At 43.4% G+C, this 24,161-nt stretch overlaps 1 protein-coding gene across 1 annotated transcript; it reads right to left on the bottom strand.

Annotated features, from left to right (window-relative positions):
• Nucleotides 1-7,201: 7,201 nt before the first annotated feature.
• On the bottom strand, nt 7,202-14,802 carry LOC119169877 (uncharacterized). The gene is given in 8 exon segments (XM_075894659.1): nt 7,202-7,307; nt 7,556-7,925; nt 9,068-9,214; nt 9,217-9,275; nt 10,284-10,447; nt 11,279-11,442; nt 12,329-12,450; nt 14,396-14,802. Coding segments are annotated over 8 exon segments (1,329 nt in total). The 5' UTR covers nt 14,593-14,802.
• Nucleotides 14,803-24,161: the final 9,359 nt, after the last annotated feature.

The following is a 24,161-nucleotide window of genomic DNA, read 5'->3' as shown; positions in this document are numbered from 1 at the left end:
CTAGCTACACTGCTACGTAAAGTCACCAGGATTAGTACTGTAGCTCGACGTCAAGTTTGTGTCAATGTTTGTAGATTAGACACGAGAAAAACAAGTTTCACATGAAAATGAAATGCTTTATCAGCATTTGCTGAGTGTGACACTTGCTCATAGCAGTCTCTGTATACAGAAGATTTGTATGGCAAAGTAAACTTGCTTCTCAAAAGAGGTGTCAGTACCCCTTTAACTGTCTATAAGTTTTGATAAAATATGTACACTTATTTGGTCTTCAGATGTAGGAATAAAACATATTCAGAGCTGATAGTGACAATGAAAACAGTCAAGAAGTAATTATCAGTGGCTGTTATGCATCGGTCAAATCTGATTAGTTCAATATTGTCATTATTAGGCGTAACTTGGTGTGTGACCATCGGCTACAACGACACTCCAGAATTGTCTAGGGTTTGTATGCAGTGATGTGAGTAAACTAGAAGAATCCAGTTTTTGCTTGTCTCGCACATTGGCAATAATAATTTTATGATTAGCGGGAGCTGCTTGTCCTACCAGATTTGCGAAAGTGCTTTGATCTGTTGTCTTTTGAGAACCATGGGTAAATTTTGTCTGTTTTCAAAAGAATCACGAGTATAGATTCAATTCTCAGGGTTTTCTCAATGTTTTATCGATTTTCCACACTGTTTGCTATGTTGTCTAAAATTGTTGTCAAAAGTTACCCACTTTTCTATAAGCAATTCATAATTAATAGTCAGTGAATACTTCCCTCGAGGGTTTTTTTTATTTTGCTGATGGAAGCTCCTTGTCCAATCAGATTTGTGATGAAGCCTTCTGCTGGTGAGGAGCCTTCCTTTTCAGATGTGTTTTAAACCACGGGCATTTTTGTTTGTTTTCAAAACTACTACGAATTTAGGTTCGCATTTGAAGGTTGCAATATTGTTTTTATAGATGTCCCTCTCTGTATTTGGTATTTCGTTTTAAATTGTTCCAAGAAGTCGCGTACTTTTTTTATTTATGAGCCGTTTAGAGTTTATTGTCAATGATTACCTCAATGGGGACCTTTTTTGTTGCACATGCAGCACACTGATCACTAAGCCTAGGCAGAGTGCAAACAATATAGTCAGGTACAGCTTTAGATGTCTGTAGCATTTACTCCTCAAAGGCCACAAGCCTTAACCAATGGCGGTGAAATTTAGACTGATGTTATGGGTTGGATGTCCGGAATACCCGGTTTCGGAAAATGCAAAGTGCATGAGAACGACTGCTTTTTTAGTGGTAAAGGTGGTCAGCTGCTGTGCTTTGGTCACCTAGATGAGGCCTCTGCATATTTATTAAGTTGTACTCTACCAGAGAGTTCTATAATAATATTTAGAGGGAGATCTGGCACCAGTGTCTATGCGGGCTTCTTCAAGAGCGCTTGTACCCCCCACGAGAATTATGGAAAGTACAAGCTTCGGAACTACTTCGAATGGAACATCAACATCGATAGGATTTCGAAATCTGTCCAATTTGTTGTATTTGTGTATGCTCATTTGCATTTCAGTTCAATGTTCGCATTTATTTGGGTTTTTTTAGGGCACTTTTGGAATTTATATGGTCAAATAGTCGCACTTAAAGCACGTAAACAAAAAAACAAGTCAGAGGTAAAATGAAAATACTGTATTGTTCCTTTCGTATGCCATTTGTTTGAATGTTAAGTACAAAGAGTTCACATTGTATCTTACTACATTTATGTTTCAGTGCAATGTTCTGTATTTATTCAGTCTCATTTATGTTTCAGTACAGCATTGGCACTTCTGTGATTTCAATTGTGTTATTTTGTATTTGTGCAGACACATTGGTGCTTCATCGCAATATTCATATCGATTTCCTTACATGTGAATAAATTCAACATATTGATGTTTCGTCAAAATTGAGTTGTGAATTAGTCCTTGTGCAAAACTTTTCTATAGCAGACAAGTTCAGGCATAGTATTCACAAGTAAACCATTTATATCAATTGGTGGAGCACTCATGAACCTTTATATAGCACATTCTGATGTTCATGTCAAAGCAATGTGGCAGCGCTACTGATGCGGAGAAAGACATGTTTAAGAACGTAGTACCAGCAGACATGAGTGAACCATTGATACATCTATTTCACTACTGCATCACTGAAATGCTTCTATGCATGTTACACAATAAAAAATGATCCCTTGAAATTTTCCTTGTTGCAATATTTGGTAGGAATGGTCTAGTCATGGCAGACTTCATTCTTTAAGGTATTGCGTGAGAGGTTATAGGTCACTTGCCAGCTGGTAAAAAATATCTCATGTGCTACATAATACCAGCCGGCAGAAAATGTGTTCCATGCTTGCCTTTCTGGCAGTGAGTGGCTAGAAAGGCAAGCCCGGACATTTCCTGGTTAACAGTCCCTGATTAACACTAAAATGAGCTGCCAGAGCACGGATAGGCAGTATCAACGGCACTTCTCAAATGCTTATTTGCGATACGTCTGTCACGTTGTATATAAATAACAATTAGCTCTGGAAGATACTATGTTACGATATATATTAGTACAGACACTCTGTTAGAATAGTATGATAAACACAGTATCATGTATTTGTGTTCAAAGGGAACCTACACTGTACTCTCTCAGAGCATGCAGATTATTAAAATAGAACTGTTGCTTGAATAAAACTGCATCTACATAAGAATGAAAGCTTGAGTGAGTAGGTACGCGTTCATCTTGGTTGATACAGCCTACACGGAACAACGAGAATAAACACAGTACCAGTGCTGACTCAGAAATAAAATTTATTGGGAAAAACAAGCATATATATGGCGACATTCAACATAACAAAAAAGAACAAAACAAGATCCTAGCTAAGAAAAACAGGTACATATATATAAAGCGGTCTGAGCCTTGGGACAGAAGAAGAAGAAGCACAAAAGTTGGGGCAGGAAAGAACAGTAGGATGAAGTTGGGAATGACGAACGCCAGTCCCTACTGAGGCTATATTGCTTTTAAGTTGAAACACTACATTATTTGGGCGCAGCGGGCCATCGAAGCCAACATGTGGGTGACGTTCTTTGTTGATGAGACCTCCACGGACAAGATCATGTTTTTGCAGTTCCAAGTTCAAGATGAAGCAGCGGTGGACCTACTTTGTGAGCTCTGCTTGGAAGAGCTTGTAAACCTGGTTGTGGGAAAGCAGCTGTGGACGCTACTGAACTACGACAGAAAGGTGCTGTAAAAGTGAACTTGCATGTGGCGACCTTCTACAACCTAGTTCACGAACCAGCGCGTCGAAAAGACTCAGGATCACGGTCTTCGACGAAAGAGGTGAGCCTCGTTTTGAAGGCTCTTCAGCTGCAACATGAACAGATTATGCAACAGAACAAAATAATGACATCTTTTATAAGCTCTCTGAATGCTGAGAAACCAGTGCCTAAATTCGTAGAGCCTGATGCCTTCGACGGTATCTCTTCAAATCCAGAAAGTTGGCTTGAGTTCTATGAATATGCCGCTGAAAAAAAAACAGGTGGCTCTCTGATAACGATAAAATCACTAACATGCGTTTTTACTTGAGAGGTGTTGCGCTCAAGTGGTACGAAATGTGCATTCAAAAAGGCAGTGGTGGCTTTTAAAGTCAGTGAAAGAAGAAACTTTTGACCGTATTCGTAAGCAATCCAGTACGTAGATGGAGTACAGAACTTAATTTTAAGTCCAAGCAAAGCTCCCTTGTCGAGTACTTCTATTAGGAACGCCATCATTTAAAGCTAGGTGAGTCTTTGCTTCCACCTATGGCCGTATTAGCCTTAATAATGCATGGATTAGACACTGAAGTCTTAAAGCAGGTGGAAATTCGGTCAACAAGAACTCTAGATGACCCCCTGGAGTGCCTTCAGAATATACAATCAACTTAAGAAACAAGCATAACCGCTAGTTGAAGCAGCTGTTTCAGTCAGAGTAAAGCCGACTGGTCAAGCCGCGATCAGTGAAAACCGAGCCACCTCGCAAGTAGCCCGGTAAATTGACCTGGTGCGTTCCAAAACATCGAGTGAATAATATCGGCACGAAGCTCAGGATGATTTGGCAGAAAAAAAACAAGTAATAAATGAGGGTGATTAGTTCCACCCGATGACTTCAAAGTAGACTGTTTATTTAAGTAGCTCTAGCCTACTTCACATTTCCGTAAAAGTAGGAAACAAGCCGACGATGGCTCTCAGTAGAGAGCGATGCATCTGTATCTATTATAATTCCCAAAATGGTGCATGCATGCCATGTGCTTAGTGGAAGGGGCCTACAGCTACAAGGCTATGATGAAGAAGTAACATTGTATGATCAGTGGGCCTTTGTAAACATCGCGTTCCAGGGTAAGAAAATAGAGAACAGTTAAAGGTCAATGTATACTGGGACGATGTGGTTCTAGTCGAGGCCGTGGCAAGGAACGAAACATATCAAGGTAGACAAGATAACCTACCAGTTGTCAAGTGCGCGGATGATATTGCAACGACCTACCCTGAACTTGTATGCAGAGAAAGCTATCCTCAGGCGATGAAGTCATACAAGGTTCCCTTTGAACTCGCTGACAAGACTTTAATCCGAAAATCACCTTACAATATGTCAAGAGAGCAAAAAATTTGGCTCAAGAAAGAGTTGCAGAAGATTCTAGATGCTGATGTCAAAGGACCATAGGTATCACCCTTTGCTTGTCCCACAACAATCGCACTGAAGGAAGACAGAACCTTCAGAATATGCACAGACTACAGGGTCCTCACTCGTCAGAGAGGACTCGTACCATTTCCCATGCCATAGATTGACACAATTATAGATGAGACTGGTGGTTGCCGACATTTTCCCGCATCGATTTGTGCAAAGGCTTCTGGCAGATCCGTATAATCGAAGAAACATAAATGTGGACAGCTTTTATCACACCATCCGATCTCTACGAGTATAACTGGCTTCCTTTCGGTCAGAAAAACTCGCCAGCGTGGTTCCATAAGACCATCAATGACGTGCTAAAGCCATTCCTTGGTGTTTTCTGTAATGTGTGCATTAACGACATAATAGTCTTCTCCAAAACAAAGGCTGAGCAACAGGACCATCTGTCTCAGGTGTGAAATGCCTTGAGCTGGCACATCTCAAGGTTTATTTTAAGAAGAGTGCATTCTTTCAACAAAACTTTGTGTTTCTTTAAATGAGTCTTCGATAGGAACACCAAAATCATGAAACAGGGGTTCGTTGAGAAGATCTCCCAGTTGAAGAAACCATATGACGTCTATTCACTGCGTGTGTTTTTGGGATGGGCAGGACCTTTGCGAACTTTCATTAAGGACTTTGCTGTCGAAACTAGATGTCTCGCATGTTTAACGCATAAAGACGTTCCCTTTGAATAGTGAAGAATGTGAGAGAGTCTACAGTGACTTGGTGCTCATAATTTCTTCTGACTCTGTCCTATGCCTACCAGACTTCACTTTACCCTTTGATTTGAACACTGACGCTTCACATTATGGGACTGGAGTAGTGTTGTATCAAAATATATTGAAGCATCCAGCCGAGAAAAGCGACATGTTGTAGGTTACTACAGTCACACGTTTAAGCCATCTGAAACAAACTACAATACTACGAAAAAGGAAGTACTGGCCGTTCTGAAGGCCACTGAGTACTTCCGCTTGTACCTGGAAGGTACTAAGTTCACTTCGTTTACCGATCACCAGGCCCTCACTAATCTCTTGAATATTAGCCAAACTAAAGGACGTATTGCTAGATGGTTGAATTACTTGCAGGAATTCAACTTTACTATCTCGCACCGATCAGGGCCACTTTTAACCAATGCAGATGCTCTATGAAGGTTGATGGTACGAAGCAACACAGAAAAATCCGAACAAATCAATGAAGTGAAGCTGTTGGAGGGCTCCGGACAACTAGTTTTTACTGAAGGTCGTTATGAAGTCCTATCAACATTTGTTTCCAGAGTCCTTTGTTTGTACCACGAAAGCCCAGAATCTGGAGCACACAACGGATTTTGGTGCACCTACAACAAATTGGTGGCCTCACTTGAAGAAAGATGTCAGTCAGTACGTTCATTCCTGTCATGCGTGTCAAGTACACAAAGTCAAGTATAAACAGCCCATGGATGCTATGATACTACCTTGCCACTCAAACGTGCCTTTCAAAGTTGTTCACCTGAATTTCGCCAAACTAAATAAGAAACGGGACGGAGTCAATAAAACGCAAGATTTTCTTCTGGCCTTAGATGAATACACGAGGATGGTCGCGGCACAAGCAGGAAAAGAAGATGCAAATAGCGTCATAGGCCTCCTCGAAAAAGGCATGTTCAAGACTATGCGGTCAATAGTATGCAATAGCGACCCTGCGTTCAAGAGCGAAAAGCTAGCGAGATGGGCTCGGGATCACAATATATCGATCAACTTCTGTGCTCCATACCATCCCACAGCGAATGGGCAGGCAGAACGTGCCATACAGGACCTGAAACAGTACATCAAGATGTACAATAGTTTTCCTGGTGGATGGAAATGTTGTTTGGAAGATGCCGTGATACATCATAATCGATCCTATACAAGTGGCTTTGGGTGCAGTATCCAGTACGTTTTTTCAGTATAAACCCCTATTTTGCAGGCAGACTATGAGTTGGGACACTTAAAAAACATCAAGATCATTGAGGAGAGAAAAAAAATCACAGGAGGAGAGATACCGAAAATGAATGAAAAAAATTTCGACAAGAAGCATCGAGCAGACATGCCAGACATTCAGGTCACCGACCTCGTATTAGTGAGGAAAGAAATGAAAGATGAGAGTGCCAAATTTTACGGTCCTTACTGTGTGCCAAAGACAGCCACCCAGAAAAGAATTTTGAAGACTGTTTGGTTCACTGGTGAACGTGGATCGGTTGAATATGCTTCAATTGGAAAAGTCTGCAAATATTACCCTAGTAGGGGTAATTACAAGAAACCAGAAAAGGTGAAGTGGTATGAGTCCTAGGTGAAGTGGTATGAGCCCTGGCACAGGAGAAGAAAAAGCACGAGAGCCGGAGCAGGAAAGAAAAGAAGGATGAAGTTGGGAATAAAGAAAATTAAGAAGGACACCAGTTCCATACTGAGGCTATAACGCTGTCCCGTTCTTTTAAGGAGGAACACTACAATATATACTGACGATACAATTTGAACAACAAGTGATATAAAGGGTATCTGCCTTTACTCAGGCTTCAGTTTACCCGCTGATCTGCCCGAGTGACGATGCACTCTTGCCACGGAACTTGGCCTTCATTCATAAAGAATTTGACGAGCTTCTCCCGGACATCTATTGCCACTCTGCAAAGTAGGTGCACACAATATAAAAGTAAACAGAATTATTGACATTTGCTCTGAACTGTCATTCGCAAATTATAACACGAGTACTATAGAAATAATGGCAGTACTTTTCTAAAATTAAGATGTAAGAAAGAGTGTGACTGCGACAGCAAGATGCCTTTCAGCAAAAACCTTATTTTGAGAAAATGAATTGCACATAATAATGCCAAACGTACGAATGATAAAGGATAGGGTGTTCGAAATTTTACCTTGCGGAGTGGCATCCAGACGCAGTGGGCTCCCTAAATATAGAGTGGTCATCGTCGCCGTCCCTCCAAGCTCCTTCCATGCAGCTGCCCTGCCAGTCCTCATGGTCCACATAGCCTGGTGGATTATATGTCAGACTTCCATGTGACGACTCCTGGAGCATGAAATTGTGCAGCACGACGCACGCCCGGATGATGTTTTTGGTGGTGGTCTCTGAGACCTTAAAGGCTCTGCGGAGAATCCGCCACCGATTTGACATAATGCCGAATGCATTTTCAATGAGGCGGCGTGCGCGGCTCAGCCTGTAATTGAAGGTGGCCCTCTGAAGGTACTCTGCACGCTGTGCAGGGTTGCTCCGGTGATTCTGAAGTTCTAAAGAAAATTAAGTAAGCAAAGAAATTCACGTAAGAACATCAAACGAAAAATAATGAGGTAGCATTACTCATTACAGCAGGTATTGGAGGGCAAAGCAGAAGCTTTATATTTGTGCAAACAACTTTGAGTGTATGTGTACGTAGTACAAGGACTGAATGTAAGAACTCGGCATGAGCTTTATACATATAGTCCTCCTTGAATGTATTATTCTGGCTGCGATATTCCAAGCAGTTAGGCAGTACACAGAAGCTGCGTTGCTGCCACCATTTTGTGGCTTGCGCTTTATTTGCTCTCCAGCAAGCATGATGTACTCATCAAGGTTAATTTATTCTCGCTAAATAGATTAATACCATTTTTTATGTGGACCTTTTTTTCGGTTTCGGTTTCCAGGCGCAGAATTAGCACGTGACATGGCTGTGTAGCTTGGTCACATGGCTACACAAGGCTGTGAAGCACGTCATGCTGATTATCGTCTGCTATCGCTGGCTTTCTCGCACACACCTCATACAAGGACCTACAAAACAAACGAGAACTCTTGAGAACCTCTGCCACATACCAACTGGCAAAACATTGAGACGATGCTTTGCCGCAACATGCTTGCTTTACCTTCGAAATTTGATTGCACCGCCCCTTTTCTCAAGAATGAGTTCTTTTTATATGTTACAGGTACTAGCTAAAAGGTCAAAATGTTGCGTATCATATTGAAATGGCTAAAGACAAGTCAGTTTTCCAAAATTTAATAAAGCACTGACAATGTCAACTGCACTACCAGCAACGTCTGCTTAATACAGCCCAATTAAGAATCCCCACAAATGTAGGAGGCCTTTCTGCAGAGCCACTCAATGACATGACAAATACACTCAGCTCCTGCAGTCTGCTTTGGTATGCATAGTTGCCCACTTCTGAAGTATACGCTACCTTTGACACTCCTATCTCTCTGCATAGTTTACAGTAACTATATGCCTCAGTAGGGCAGATATTGTCTAACTACTCCAATTTCACTTGTGTAGTGTCTATGAACTGTTAACTCTATTTTTATACTAATTTTTGTAGAATCTTCTATAGGAATTTTCTCTGCATTTGTATAATTGTCCAGCATCAAGAAAGAAATTGTGCTGCACGTGCACAGCGAAACTTGCCTCGCTGAGGGTAGGGTCGCATTATGAAAGTCTTCAGGGGAAAGGCTTCATCTCCTACTAATGCATAGGGTATAAGTCCTATGCTTCCGAAATTTGCTGGCGGGGAACTCCAAACAGTCTTCTGTTGAAGCAATCCAGCAAACGGAACCTTAAAAAAATTCTACTGTCTCCTTCGCCTCTATAGTGGCCCATGTCAACGTATGGAAATCTGGAATACAATGATAGGTAATGCTGTATGAGTACACATATTGTTTCCTTTGTGCAAAGGACTGGTTTTCCATAGCGAGTTCCGTAGTACATGTACTGGCCATCTGTAAGAACTTGCATATTGTAATAATCCTCCTAAAATGAGCATACAGTGTACAAGAAAAGTTTATTAAGCTTAGTGGTCGCCCCGCAAATGAATACCGGAATTATTGTGCAGGATGATCCACCTTTTTGTTACATGTGGCTATTTACGTACAAGTCATGTGTTTGACCAGGGCTGGGGTCGGAGTGCTTTGATGTAAGTGAAACGCTAGATTATGTGACTGTGCGATGTCAAGGCATGTGGAAGATTAACACCAAGCAACCGAAACTTTAAAGCCTTCCACTTAGACGTGTGACATCCGACACTGGTCTGTACCTACTTTGCTCTCTTTTAATCACGTCTTATAATCAGGCACAGCCTCCTCGCCAAAGGCTTCACTTCGTCATCATTATTGTTGCCATATTCACGCTAAAAAGGGAAAAACACACAGTGGGAGAACCAAAAAGAAAATCCAGTAGACATAGTTATACAGCACACCACACAGACTTCACTTCCTTCTCGCTCATCTGGTAGATGTAAAAAAGAGCGAGTGATGGTGTTGTCGTAGATAAAACACTGCTTTCTGGCGACAGGTTTTAAGGCATGCCAGTGGCAGTGGTAATATGTACCAGAGAGAGGGAAGGGATAACAGTATTACTATTAATAAAGTCTATCTGAAGAAATGGAAAAGATTATGAATACCTATGAGTGTAAGTAATAATGTAAGTTTGGAACCCCATAGTTTAGCATGAACGTAAGTGACTGTAACACCATTGAAGATAATGTTGAATGAGGATGACAATCTGCTTATTATGATATCTCAAGCCCACATGATTAAGTTAAGAATTACCATGACAGGAAATTCAACCAAGTTGCCTATTCGTTGTCATTACTGCTTGAGAAGGCCAGTAAGAAAAAGAATTTCACCTGTATTGTGCAAAACACACAGCAAGGAAAACAGCACTGAAGGTTTTCTTGTAGTTTAAGTTCCTTGAACCGGTATTCCTTGGGCATTCATAGATGACATCTTTTCTATCTATGGTTCCCAAACAATTAGGAAATTTCCAAGATTCCTCCATATCTGCAGCAATCTAGATCCATCAAAAAAGAGCCACAAAAGATAAAGGCAATATGAATGAACTCAGTGGCACAAAATGCTTGTTGAATGATAAACAGTGGAATGCAACATGAAATATGACAAACATAGAGTTATGCATACGCCTAGTTGAAGCTGAATTGTGGCTTGCAGATAATTCATGCATTCACGGCATTACTACATACACTGTCGGGCTAAAATAGGCCAATTGCTTTAAACATATTACATACCAGCACAAAACCAATGAAATTAAATTGTGAATATGCTTAAATATTCAAAAAGCAGTTACTGCATCAGATTCACTTACCTGAATGGGCACCAAGCGATTTTTATAGCAATTTTTTAAATGAATTCGACAAGTAACAACGTACTACTCTTGAAAATGAAACACTTTGCAAGCCGAACTCAAATTAATTTACCATTACTGCAACCTGAGTGTATACTTCCTGTTGTCAATTCACAAAGGAGTGCACTGCCAGCCACTCATTTGTTGATGTTTTAATGTTACCAAGCAACCACTTTATCATTCTCCTTGCTGTGGCCAACTGCTTGCATAATTTCAGTGCACTGAGAAGAATAACTTACTTCTGATTATTTTTGTAACTGCAGCACGTTACATGGCCATGAGAAACACTGACTTCTTCATTTGAAAAAAAAAGCACTCAATTTATACTACCTGATGTAGTTAATAATAAGTTCAATGTGATAAGTTGCTCGTGAATGTATTTTTCAAAGAAAAATGATAAAACCACAGCAATCCTCTTATGCCACTGATACACACCAGCCACTAAAATAAAAAATCTGGTATGATTGGTACTATCATTACCCTTTTCCACTCCCCAGTTGTCTGAGGAAACTTCATGTACAGTGGTTGGAGAATATGCCACAGCACGGCGGTTGTTTCCCTTACAATATCACCTGCCGTTCATCGCCCTGTCAGATAGTTGAATGACAGACTTCGCAAGGTGTCTTCATTAGCAAAAAATCTGAAAATATAGGAATTTTTTTAAGACAACACATCTACTTTTGTTCCACTGAGCTGAATACTTAATGCTGTTGAATACAGTGAATGGCTCTTGCTTCAAAACACCGATCACAATGCTGAAGTAGAGACGCAGGTCATGCAGGCACTTCCTCAAGCAAAAGAAACTAGTGATTTTTCTTTTTTTAGTGATCTCAACAAAACTTTCAGTGTATGTTCTCATTGGGTGTCAAACGACTAGTGAGAAACTTTGCCATTTAGTATTCCTGAAAACTTACTTTACTGAGAAAAAGTGCTGTAAGAGCGAGAAGGAAGTAAAGCTGAATGGAACGAAAATAGAGTATGGCATAGCCTCGCATAACATAGTTTAAATGTGGGATTGGAAAGGTGACTATGGGTGTAGCAGACTGATGTTAGAGTGAACAAGAGGAAAAGAAAAGGTGCTCATGCTTAGAAGAAGAAGAAAGTGCCTAATTTCTACAGCCCGATAGAGAGCACGGCTCAACGCCTAGGAAAAGGAAGAGGGCAATACATAATGAGGTAAATAAATATGAAAGAAACAATAAAAAATGTGTATAAACAGATGAATGGGCGTAAAATAAATGACAGAGATGATGATAGACTGTCTTCATCTGCGTTCGACAGGTGGTGTCGTTTTCCACCTATGCTATTTGCTAATGTTACGTAAACATGGAACTGTTTTTTTTTTCATTTCAGGACCATAACCTAATAACTATTCTGTGGTGCTAACTTGGAGTGTATGTCATTGAGCAGAAAGCGTGAATATTACTATATTAGTAAACATACGTCTTGTTGTAGCTATGGTTTAGCATGCAGTGCAGAGCTGCAAACGTTTTACTTGGTTATTACTTTTCTTTTGATTGCCTTATCTCAGGGTCATCGCCAGCCTTTCATGTGCAGAAGTTGGCAGCCGAAACGGCGTCACTCTTCTTTTGATCAGTGGTCTAACGAGACTGAGCCATGTGTCAAAAGTCCTTGGTGGCATTCGGAGGAAACTGAAAAATGAGGCTGATTACTAGAAACCGAATTTTAGGGTGCTGCTTTTTTTTGTTCCTTGCGCTCCTATCGTGCTGCTTTCATTTAAGATCATAAATTACAGAATAATTATGGCTTTTCTGTAAGTTTTATGGTGTATATAAATACCAATTATGGCCATTTTTGCCTAAATGCGTGAAAATGGCGAGAAGGGAAAAATAGAAAAAATCAGTAAACAGAGGCACTTTGCTGGAGCCGACATTTTGACAAGTGGAATTGTCTTCCTCAAGGCTAGACCGAAACTGTTCTATTCTAGCCTCGAAAAAGACAAGTTTGCTTGTAAAATCATCGACTTGAGCACACAACCCCCATTCACCGACTCTTTATATGAAAATTGTCTTCTTACGAACACTACTTTGCCAGGACAAGGCCATGTTTCTCAGGACACCCTCTCATGCGAGCTCATACAACGAGAATGTAACCTGAGATCATAGTCTTGGAGATGTTAGTAATCCATTTTACAATATATTTTATTTTAGCACACTGTGAAGCAAGCATATTCTGCCCTCTGTCTTGTTTAAGAGTACGCTAAAAGTTGATGAGAAGCGGCCTTACGCAACCATTCTGCCAGCACCCATCATCGAACATTTATGAACATACCTAGAAGCTCTTGAGTATTAAAGCTGCTACTCTTCGGACATCAAAGTCAGTATTAACAGCTACGAGGTGTCGAGAGAACTATTATCAGGAAGCCTCAAGCTGCCCTCATTGTGGATAGCCTGCTAGGAGATGTTGCCTACTTGTGCATCAAAATCTACATGTTCTTCACAAAGAGTACCAGGAAACTCTGACATTGTGGAGGAACTCTAATTGCAAACATTGCATACAATATATATGTAGAAAAGAATAGCCACTGTTCCTGAATGACCAGTGCCTTAAAGGGCATGTGCAAAGTTGCAATGGGTCTTGGACAAAAACTAGAGACCTGTTCTCAAATAGGCTACAGAAGTTCCTAAGCCTCAGCACTCTAGGACCTTAGTGTAGGTTCATTTATTGAATGTCCCATAATACAACTTCACTTCAGTAGCATCTGTTAACACTGTGCGTACTTCACCAGCGTATGCACTTATTCTCAGTGATGGGAGGCGCAACATTAAATAGGAAAATATGTTTTGTCAATTTTCACAGCGATTGCTAGACTACGTTCCTCATGCTCACCGAACATGTTTTTGGCACATCAAATGGGCTGTATTTGGCAGTGTTAGGATGAATGTCCTGTGCAATTCGAATATTGTCATTGTGCACACAAAAATCGCCAGTGTAGACCTAACAGCTCTCACATAAGAACATGTGAAATTCTTAATAAATGATTGTCTCTTGAACCTATTGTATTGTATTTATTTAAATGAATTAATTTGTTCCTCATTCATCGCATCAATAAGACATGAAGTAGTGCTTCTGAATCAGTATTCCGAGTTTTCAAGTAATATTTTGTACGTATGTTTGACCATACGCAATACTCGGGAAATCAACAGGGGCCATTCAAAAGTGAATGTGCGCATAGGCGTACACAGAGTTACCTAGGTGGACCTCGTTAGTCTATTCGGCCCATGGCCTTCCTGAAGTAAAGAGGGGAACAGCCATGGGACCACCGTCTCATTCACGGACTTTTGGCTGTCGACCATTGCCATCAGAAACCCGAGTGGCCATAACGCAGTTAATCAAAGAGGCAGACTTTCCGCGGGCCCCCTTCCCCTCGTGCACAAGACCATGAATGCCATGCGATGCCATGCGTGACCTGTGCAATCCTTGAAAAGCTTTGCATTCATGTAGAAATTTATTATGCCTATATTGACGAAGTTGGAGGCATAAAACCTCGTTTTGACTGCCCATTCTTGGCAACTGAAAACTTGCCGTCAACTGATTTTTAACAGCACTAAACACTGAATGATATAAATTACTTACTCTCGGAAATAGATTTCATTTCTTGCACGCAGACGGGGAAGCAGTGTGTGGGCCTGTCCCTCAGTATCTCTGTACCTCCAAAGCGGATGGACCCAATATCTTCGCGGCGCATTTCGAGAGCGGCGACGCTGAAGCAACAGCAGACACGCCATCACGGTAACGTTGAGCGTTGCGAGGAGATCGTCGTCGCCAGCCATTGTTCGCACGATTGCACCGTAAAGTCGGAGAGCTCAGAACAGACGACAAAAAAGCGCGCGAAATCTCGCGAGCCGCTGCGAGACCGCTCGAGACTGTTGTCACGTGACTCCCGCAGATGTGGCCAGCGTGCCGCTTTTCACCGCTCGGCGGCGAAGACGCGCGTCATGCCGCGGCGGCACGCTTCCCGCTAGTGTGCTCGTACCCTTACAGTTCACTTGCCAGCGACTTCAATACAGCACAAACGCGTTTTGAAGGCGCTGTTTTTAAATGCCATTTCTTAGCTAACTTTGTTGACACTGAGCGTATCTATCTATCTATCTATCTATCTATCTATCTATCTATCTATCTATCTATCTATCTATCTATCTATCTATCTATCTATCTATCTATCTATCTATCTATCTATCTATCTATCTATCTATCTATCTATCTATCTATCTATCTATCTATCTATCTATCTATCTATCTATCTATCTATCTATCTATCTATCTATCTATCTATCTATCTATCTATCTATCTATCCAGCCACCGACGACTTTTAGCTCTCCTGGCTGTTTCGATAATTGTATCAATACCAAACTTGATATGGCATAAATGAATGTATGAAGAACATATATGAGTGGTCATAATATGCAAATCATGATATGTATATCATGAATGTCGAAATTTAGATTTCAAGGTCCGGAAGCTCTTGCAGTGGTTTTGTTTGCAAGGCATGTTGCAAAACTGGTATGGTATGGCATGATTGCATGTTGAACACTAGCGACAAACCCTAACATGAAAGTCATGACATGCGTGTCTTGTAACAACATGACTCCATGTCACCCTCACGATGCGCTCGCGGCCGTTTCGCAAGCGTCACATATACCAAATTTGTTATTACAGTACGTGAGTGAATGAAGAAGGTATGTGACCAGTGCAAACATCATAATCATGAGATGCGTGTCATGTCACAACATGACTATACCCCACGCTCATGATGCACTGGTGGCCGTTTCGCTAGCTTCACTTATACCAAATTCAGTATTACGGGACGTGAATGAATGACGAAGGTGTGATACTGGTGCTAGCATAATAAACATGAGATGCGTGTCATGTAACAACGTGACTACATGCTACGCTCATAATGCGCTCGCGGCCATTTCGCTAGCTTCACATGTACCAAACACTGTATTACGCGACGCGACATTTACCTATGTCGACGGATGACATAGGTGAGTGGCACATCCAAACATGATGATCACGACACGAGTCTCATGTAACAACATGACTACATGCCACACTGATGATGCGCTCGCGGCCGTTTCACTCGCTTCATAATGAAAGTTTCATATTTGGTGACGCCAATATATGACGAAGGTATGTGACTGGGGCAAACATGCTAATCATGGGATGCGTGTCATGTGAGAACATGACTCAATGCCACACTCAAGGCACCAATACATTTCGACGTGACGCGATGCGCGTGCTCGCCGGCGTTCATTTCGTCGCGTCAGGCCGGCGTTGCCACGCCAGGCGCCGGTCCTGCCGTATATTCGCAGGCGCGCGCCGCGCTGCCTTGCTTCGACGCATGCGAGTTTCAGCGCGTCCGGCGTCCCTCCGTCATGAAAAGAGGGAGACGCAGTGTTGTATGGGTACAGTGCCTAGAATGTACTTGTAAGTATATTCTAGGCATTATGGTATGGGTAACGCATCGGCGCGAAATGCAGCACGTCGCATTTCGCGCCGGTTGCCGTCGGGCCACGCCGACGGACGCTGGTCACACCTGGCGTTAGACTGTACAGTGCTCGCGTTTTTCTAACCTAGCGTCGCTGTGCCCAGCGTGCATGCGCGTCAACGCTACATTGAAGTATTTTGGCACCTTAATGATGCGCTTGCGTCCATTTTGCTAGCTCCACATATACAAAATTTGGTGTTACGTGACGAAAATGGGTGACGAAATATATGACTGGTGCAAACATGATAATCCTGTCACGCGTGTCATTTAAGAACATGAAAACTTACCACGCTCATAGCATGCTCGTGGCCATTTCGCTAACTCCACATACTAAATTTGGTATCACGTTACGTGAGTAGAAGACGAAGGTAAACGACACACCCTAACGTCATAATCATGGCACGAAAGTCATGTACGGCATCATTTACCTCCACTTGATAACGTTGTGCTGTTTTTAGAGTGGCATATCAACATTTCTCATTCGTGCTTCGCATATCATCGGTTCCCAGTGTACGTGGGATATGCCAGTTTTTAGAATGTGGCAAGGCAGCTCTGACGCACAGACGCGCGTCAAACGTGCCGCATGAATGGCGGTTTCAAGTACAGTTGAAATCAAGGAGCATTTATGTATAAGGGGTCAAATTAAGCGTAAAACATGTCACTGATGTCTATTAGGGGAAGTTGGAATTCACATTGAGCACGCGGTTGATGCCATCGGAAGACACCGTTGGTGTCCCGTAAGACACCGCCATGAACATTTATCTGTTGCGGGTGCGAGTGGTTTCCTCTTCTTTTCAATAAAATGCTGGCCTGTAGAGAGCTCTGAACTTTATGAATTGACCGTAAATGTCGTCGCAAAGATATTTTACGCATAAATAACTCAAAATATTATTCAAACATAAATTCCTTTTTACGCATTCTGCGAGGAAAATGTGGTATTTGACCGCCTATTTATTATCGAGGTACCTTCGTTGAAGGTGTTTGGTTTTTTAATATGCAGTTCCCCATGCTTGAGGCCTGAAATATATGAGAAGTGGGTAAGTAACGTCAAGAGGGACAACTGAACGCCGTCTCTAAGAAGCAGACTTTGCGGTGACCATTTTGCAGTCATGTTTTGACCCCTCGGTTCCAAAATTCAATTTTTGAAACGATGTCATCCCAACGTTGTTTTCTTTCCCGGATCAATCCGACAAACCTTCGCGCTCATGGCTACGAGTGTGGTATGAAGAACTTTATTGAAGGCCTGAGGATCAGCCTAGGGCTGATCCTACTGCTCCCACGTCTAGACAGAGAGGCCAAGCCACTCTGCTGCCACATGGGTCCTGTGGACAGCCCTGAATTGGTCCGCCAGCGCATCACTGTGCAGCATTCACTGCCACCACTGTTCACCGTGAGAAGCCGCACCGGCCATTGCTGAGCAGCGCCAGAGCATGTGTTCAAAACTGCTACCACTTTGCTTACCCCATTTTTTGTAAAAAAAATGGCAGCATATCCACGAAGTGAATGATGGATAGTGGGGTGAAGCATCCGTCCGTCCATTCGTTCTTGCTCATGTCCATCCATGCGTGCGCCTATGTGGCCGCCCACGCGTCCATCCGTCCGTCCGTTCGTGCGTCTGTTTGTGCGTCCGGACGTTCATCTGTGCGTCCGTCCCTGCTTTCGTCCATACATTCGCTCCTGCGTCCATCCATGCGTCCATTCGTCCGTGCAGCCATCCGTGCGTCACCCATGCATCTGTCTGTGTGTCCGTTCGTCCACCTATTCAACACTCCAAGTACCACCATCTCGCATCTTTTCCTCATATATTCCTCATATAGAAGCACCGCCATTCATCGGACATTCCAAGGACTGAACGAGAAGAGTTACACGCACACTTTCTTACGGCTTGCACTTCGTGTCTACTTCCCACCTTTAACCCCCTCGAGTTCATGCTATATACTAGTTCACTGTATTCATAACACTGTGGCCCAAAGCTCGCTAAACCTTTCTAAAACCTAGGAGGTTACGCCCAATGAGTATAACGTAGCAATCCTTTCTGGTCTTCAGTGCGTTGTTGAACAATAGAATATTCGCAGTGTGTGCGTTAACTAAAAGCCACATTTTCCTGTCTCTCATTTCCCCTTAGCAGCCATTGCCATGTACATTGAGCACAATCTTTTTATTGTTCCACAACGCACAGAAGAAATCTCTCACCAGCACCACCTTGGAGGTCAAAATGTTATACTCGTTATACACTACTACAACGGCTACGAGGGACCAACAAGTGCCGCTAAAAGGAGCTTCGCCCCTAAAAAATGCTCCGGCAATTTTTTCTCTGTCACCTGACCGACCTGACCAAGTTTAACGTTGTACGTACTAGCATTGCGCCATATTTGAACGGCGTTCCAAGTGATGCCGTATTGTAGGGTTTGTTGCATGCACCAGTTGTAGATCACAGCACCCCGCCGTTTCAGACAGCGTCGCTACAGCGTTTGTCATTTTTCGCGTAAAGTTGGATGACCGTAAAACTGTGTATTATAAAAAGAAAACACAAAAATTACGATCACAACAACTGCCACCAGATATGTCAATTACACGCCTTAAACTCCCAGAAGACGCCAGCTTCCGGGACACCGAAAGGACCTTCCGGTGGCTTCACAAACCCCCGCATGGGTGGGTGGGGATGCGTCGTCCAGTCTATTTTATGGAGGTCGGTGGAGCTTGTTGGTGAAAAGGAACCCGAATTCAATGGTGTTGAGATGGTAATCCGTGGAAATTGAAGAAAGTACACGGAGCCGATTCTGTCACCATTGAGCGCTCACATCGCCTCCGCGGGCGCCAGCAGGTGATATCTCTCCACGCTCACTCTCTCTTCTATAGCACCAGCTGCGGGAGCGAGAGCTTATTCTCACCCCTGGCAATGGGGGATTCGCTCGGAGGATTTCTAGCTCGACAGACATGCCTTCGTGATCTCCGACGCCAGCGTAGCTCCCGCTGACTGGTTCGCCCTCCGCGGTCTCCTGACGCCGTGCAGCTCTCGCACTGTGGTGCCCCGCCCTTGGAATGCTTCGACCGGATCCCCACTTTCCTATCTCCTATTTTCCGTCGCTTGCCTCTCTATTTCTTCGTCTATTTTCTTCAATTCTTTTCATCTCTCCTTCCCCCTAACCCTATAGGGCACTGCGCCGTGTCGCCCCTGGGGAAGACAGAAATTAGGCGCCTTTTTCCTCTTCCTTCTAACCACAACAACCACCAATGGGAGCATATCAGTTTGTCCGAGAGGCGAGAGTGCAGCAAACCCACGACTGAAATGTCGTGAAGAAGACGCTCTTCGACAGCAGGTGACAGATAATTGCACTTGTGTACCAAGTTTCACAGTGCCGTGAAAAAACTGTCGACTGTATCGCCAAGCTGTTGGGTCTAGTTGTGGAAGAGATAACTCTCGTACAACTCATTTACTGTGTGCACGAAGTAGCTCGTGAGACGCTTGGTGACTTCCGCGTATGACTGCCCGCAGGGGCGCCTGCGCAAGTAGGCGTTTGATGTGTAGCGACACCACGGACCCGAACTAACGGGGGAGTTTCTACTCCCTGCCACGCCTAGCCATGCGTGGCTTTGCCATGTCCGGGGAAAAAGGGGATCCTGGGGGTTGAGCCGACGCCGGGCGATCGAACCTTTAAGGCCCCCCGGTAGAGGCAACACACCCCTTTGGCCCCGGCTTCACGTAGATGGCACCCCTGGGCTGACCCACCCAAGGGAAATCGGCAGTCGCATTTTCCTATCTCTTTCTCCCTACTTCTTCGTCGGTATCTCTTACTATTTATCTGTCCTGTCTTCTACTCTCTTCTGTCTACTTCCAAACTTCCTGGCGGCTAGGGTTAACCCTGTGCAAATAGCCTATATTGGTCTAGGCGCATTGGGTTATAGTAGCGTTGTACGGCTGGCGTCTGCAGGTTTTAGCAACCGCAAACTTGTAGCGTCCTCTCATTGAGCTCCGTGGTGGGTGGCCGCCAACGCTTCTAAAGAAAATTAAACTGGCATGCTTAGAGCATTTTCCTTATTAAGTGATTGCACCGCCTTAAAGCGCGTACGCACCGAAGATTTAGGCTTTTTCAACCGATCAAGTGAAAACTTCCCCCAATTTCATGTTATACATAGTGATATAAGCAGCGAGCAAGCCAGAACTGTATCCCCCTTTGTAGTAGCCAGATGTCTCACAGAAAGTCTTGGAGCCGGGTACAAAGTTACCAAAATGGCCAGCGGAGACCTCCTCCTTGAAGGTCGAGAAAAAGAACAGTTTGAAAAGCTACAGAATCTTTCAACTTTTGGTGACACTCCCATTACTGTAACGCCACACAGATCTTTGAACACAACCCTTGGAGTAGTATCTGATGCTGATTTGCTCGGCTTGACTGAAGAGGAACTTCTGGAGGGGTGGAAGAGTCAGAATGTGACCAATATACAAAGGATCATCATTAGAAGAGACAACAAGGTAACACCAACGAAACACCTGATACTCACACTCGCTTCCAGTAATCTGCCAAAAGTATTCAAACAGGGTACACGAAGACGTCGATCAGATCATACATACCTAACCCACGTCATTGTTTTAAATGCCAGAAGTATGGCCACGGCTCACAAAGCTGTCGTGGTCACCAAACTTGTGCACAATGTGGAGTGTCAAGCCACAATTCTGACAATTGCGAAGAACCATCACACTGTGTAAACTGTAGCGAAAATCATGCCGCCACAGTTCACACAGCAGTACACACAGCAGCATACTCACGGTCTTGCTCATTTTGGAAAAAAAAAGAAATCATCACATTGAAAATTAAAGAAAATATCACATTCGAGGAAGCAAGATGAAGAGTGTCGCCATTTTATTGTGCTACATATGCTTAGGTGGCGTGTCAGGGGGCAACGCCGCACCAGTCCTCGCCACTCCTTCGGCCAGCGCAGGGCGAACCGCCGGCTCTGGCGCCTGCCCCCAAGGCGGCAGTAGTTCAGTCTACTCCGCCTCCTAGGGAATTGAGGCCGGAGACTCCAGGGTACTTTGGTCTCAAGGCCTCCCCTCACCAGGCGAGGCCTAAAATCCAAACCACCAGCTCGCATAAGCGGGCACCCAGTGCCTGTGAGTAGGCAATGGACACAACGGTACCCTTGGTACCAAAACTGCGGCGCGGCTCCTTGGAGCGTGCCAAGAAAAATAAAAAAACCAATAACGGGGCCGAACGACCATCCTGCCACCTGAATTAACGAGCTCACTTCAACACAGAATACTCTTTGTACACACAGCAGCATCTCTCTTGGTTAAATATGCAGACAGAAATATTACAGTGGAACATCCGAGGCCTTCTTGGAAACCTCGATGACTTACAAGAACTCCTACATGAACACAATCCTAGAGTTCTGTGTGTACAAGAGACACACTTGAAACGAACAAACAGAAACTTTTTACGTAACTACGTAATCTTCCGAAAGGATAGAGATGATGCCATGTTAACATCCGGTGGTGTAGCGGTTCTAGTTAGTCAAGGTATAGCATGTACACAATTACCCCTTCAAACTTCCCTCGAGGCAGTGGCTGTCCGAGCAGTTATCCTAAACAAACTCGTCACTGTGTGCTCTTTGTACACACCTCCGCACCACCGTCTTGAAGAACTTCAATTCCAGTCTTTAATAGACGAACTACCTGAATCTTATCTGGTCCTTGGGGACCTGAACGCACATAATGGTCTGTGGAGTGACTCTCGCTGTGATGCACGAGGTCGTCTCATTGATCAATTCCTCATTTCACCAGGTGCTTGTCTGTTGAATAGAAAAGAGGCAACATACTATAACCTTGCCAACAAAACTTACTCTTCCATAGACCTCAGTATCGCATCTCCTTCACTTGTACCATTACTTCAGTTGAAAGGCATAAATAATCCATACGTAAGTGACCATTTTCCTTTAGTTTTGAGTACACCAATAATATATGAATGTCCTCCACATGTTCCCAAACGGCTGGTAAAGAAAGCCGACTGGGAACACTTTCAAAAGCTTACTCACTTAAATTGGACTGACATATGCGGAGTAGACATAGATGAAGCTGTGCAGTACTTCACGGCTTGCTTACTGACGCAGCAGCCAAGTGCATTCCACAAACATCTGGACTGCCCAACAAACGACACGTCCCGTGGTGAAACACTGAGTGTCAGAATGCGCGAAAGGAACAGAACAGGGCATGGAGGTTGCTGCGGAACTCGCCGACAGCGGAAAACCTTGAGAGCTTTAAGAAAATAAAATCTCGAGGCAGGAGAACGCGTCGGCAGGCCAGAAGAGAAAGCTGGCACAAGTTTTTATCAGGGATAAATTCATATACACAAGAGGTCAAAGTCTCGAACATGGTTCGTAGGGTAGCAGGAAGACAAGTACACTCACTCCCACTCGAAACACTCAGGGTGATACCTTGAAAGATCAGGCAAACTTCCTCGGTGCACACTTCGAACAAGTGTCCAGCTCATCCCACTATACTGACACTTTCCAAAAATACAGAACAAGAATAGAAAAGCAGAAACTCGAACACAAATGCACTAGATACGAGGCATATAACCAAGCTTTAAGTCTAGCGTAGCTGCGAACGTCTCTAAACTTCTGCAATACTTCTGCCCCAGGTTCTTACCGTGTAGTGTATGAAATGTTAAAAAAAACCTACCAATCGAAACACGAAAAACGTTTCTTTGTTTGTACAATGCTATCTGGTTTTCTGGCACTACCCCAACCTCCTGAAAAGAGGCTATTATTATTCCAATTTCGAAAGAGGGCAAGGACCCTTCTTTACCTACGAGTTATAGGCCTATTGCACTTACAAGCTGCTTGTGCAAAGTCTTCGAAAATATGCTAAACTGCCGACTTGTACATATCCTTGAAAAAAACAATTTGCTCGACCCATTTCAGTGCGGGTTTCGAGAAGGTAGATCCACCAAAGACCACCTTGTTCGTATCGAGGCACAGATCAGGACGCCTTCGTCCATAAACAATATTTTTTCTCTGTATTCCTTGATATCGAAAAGGCTTATGATACAACATGGCGTTTTCGAATTCTAAGAGACCTGCCCACCTTGGCTGCGCGGAAGAATGTTTCACATAATCGAAAATTACCTGTCAAACCGGACATTCCGTTTCCGAGTGGGCACGGTTCTTTCCCAATTATTTGTCCAGGAAACAGGCGTGCCACAAGGTGGTGTACTTAGCTGCACACGTTTTCTCATCAAAATGAATTCCTTTTGCTTGTACATTCCTCGCAATATGTTTTATTGTACATATGTCGATGACGTCCAACTTGGCTTTAGATCTTGCATTCTGGCAATGTGTGAGCGGCAGGTTCAGTTAGGTTTAAACAAGGTCTCCAAATGGGCAGAGGAAAACGGATTCCGACTGAACCCACAAAAAAGCACGTGTGTCTTGTTCTCCCGAAAGAGAGGCATGCCCTCAGAACCCGACGTTGAACTGAACGGTCAACGTCTGTCCGTTAATACGAAGCATAAATTCTTAGGAATAATCTTGGACAGCAAGTTGACCTTCGTACCACACATCAAGTATCTAAAAACAAAATGTTTAAAAGCCATGAATGTTTTAAAAGTGTTGTCACGTACTACGTGGGGTAGTGACAGGCAATGTCTCATGAACCTGTATAGAAGCCTTATTCGCACCCGCTTAGATTATGGGGCCGTTGTTTATCAGTCTGCGACTCAAAGTGCTTTGAAGATGCTGAACCCCGTGCACCATTTGGGCATCCGCCTTTCTACGGGTGCTTTTCGCACCAGCCCCATAGAAAGCCTTTATGTTGAGTCAAATGAGTGGTCGCTTCGTCTGCAGAGAACTTACAT

The sequence above is a fragment of the Rhipicephalus microplus genome, chromosome 5 (genome assembly GCF_043290135.1).
Source record: "Rhipicephalus microplus isolate Deutch F79 chromosome 5, USDA_Rmic, whole genome shotgun sequence".
In the NCBI taxonomy this organism is placed as follows: domain Eukaryota; kingdom Metazoa; phylum Arthropoda; class Arachnida; order Ixodida; family Ixodidae; genus Rhipicephalus; species Rhipicephalus microplus.
Note: the sequence above shows the minus strand (reverse complement) of the source record. Positions and strands in the feature narration are given on the sequence as shown.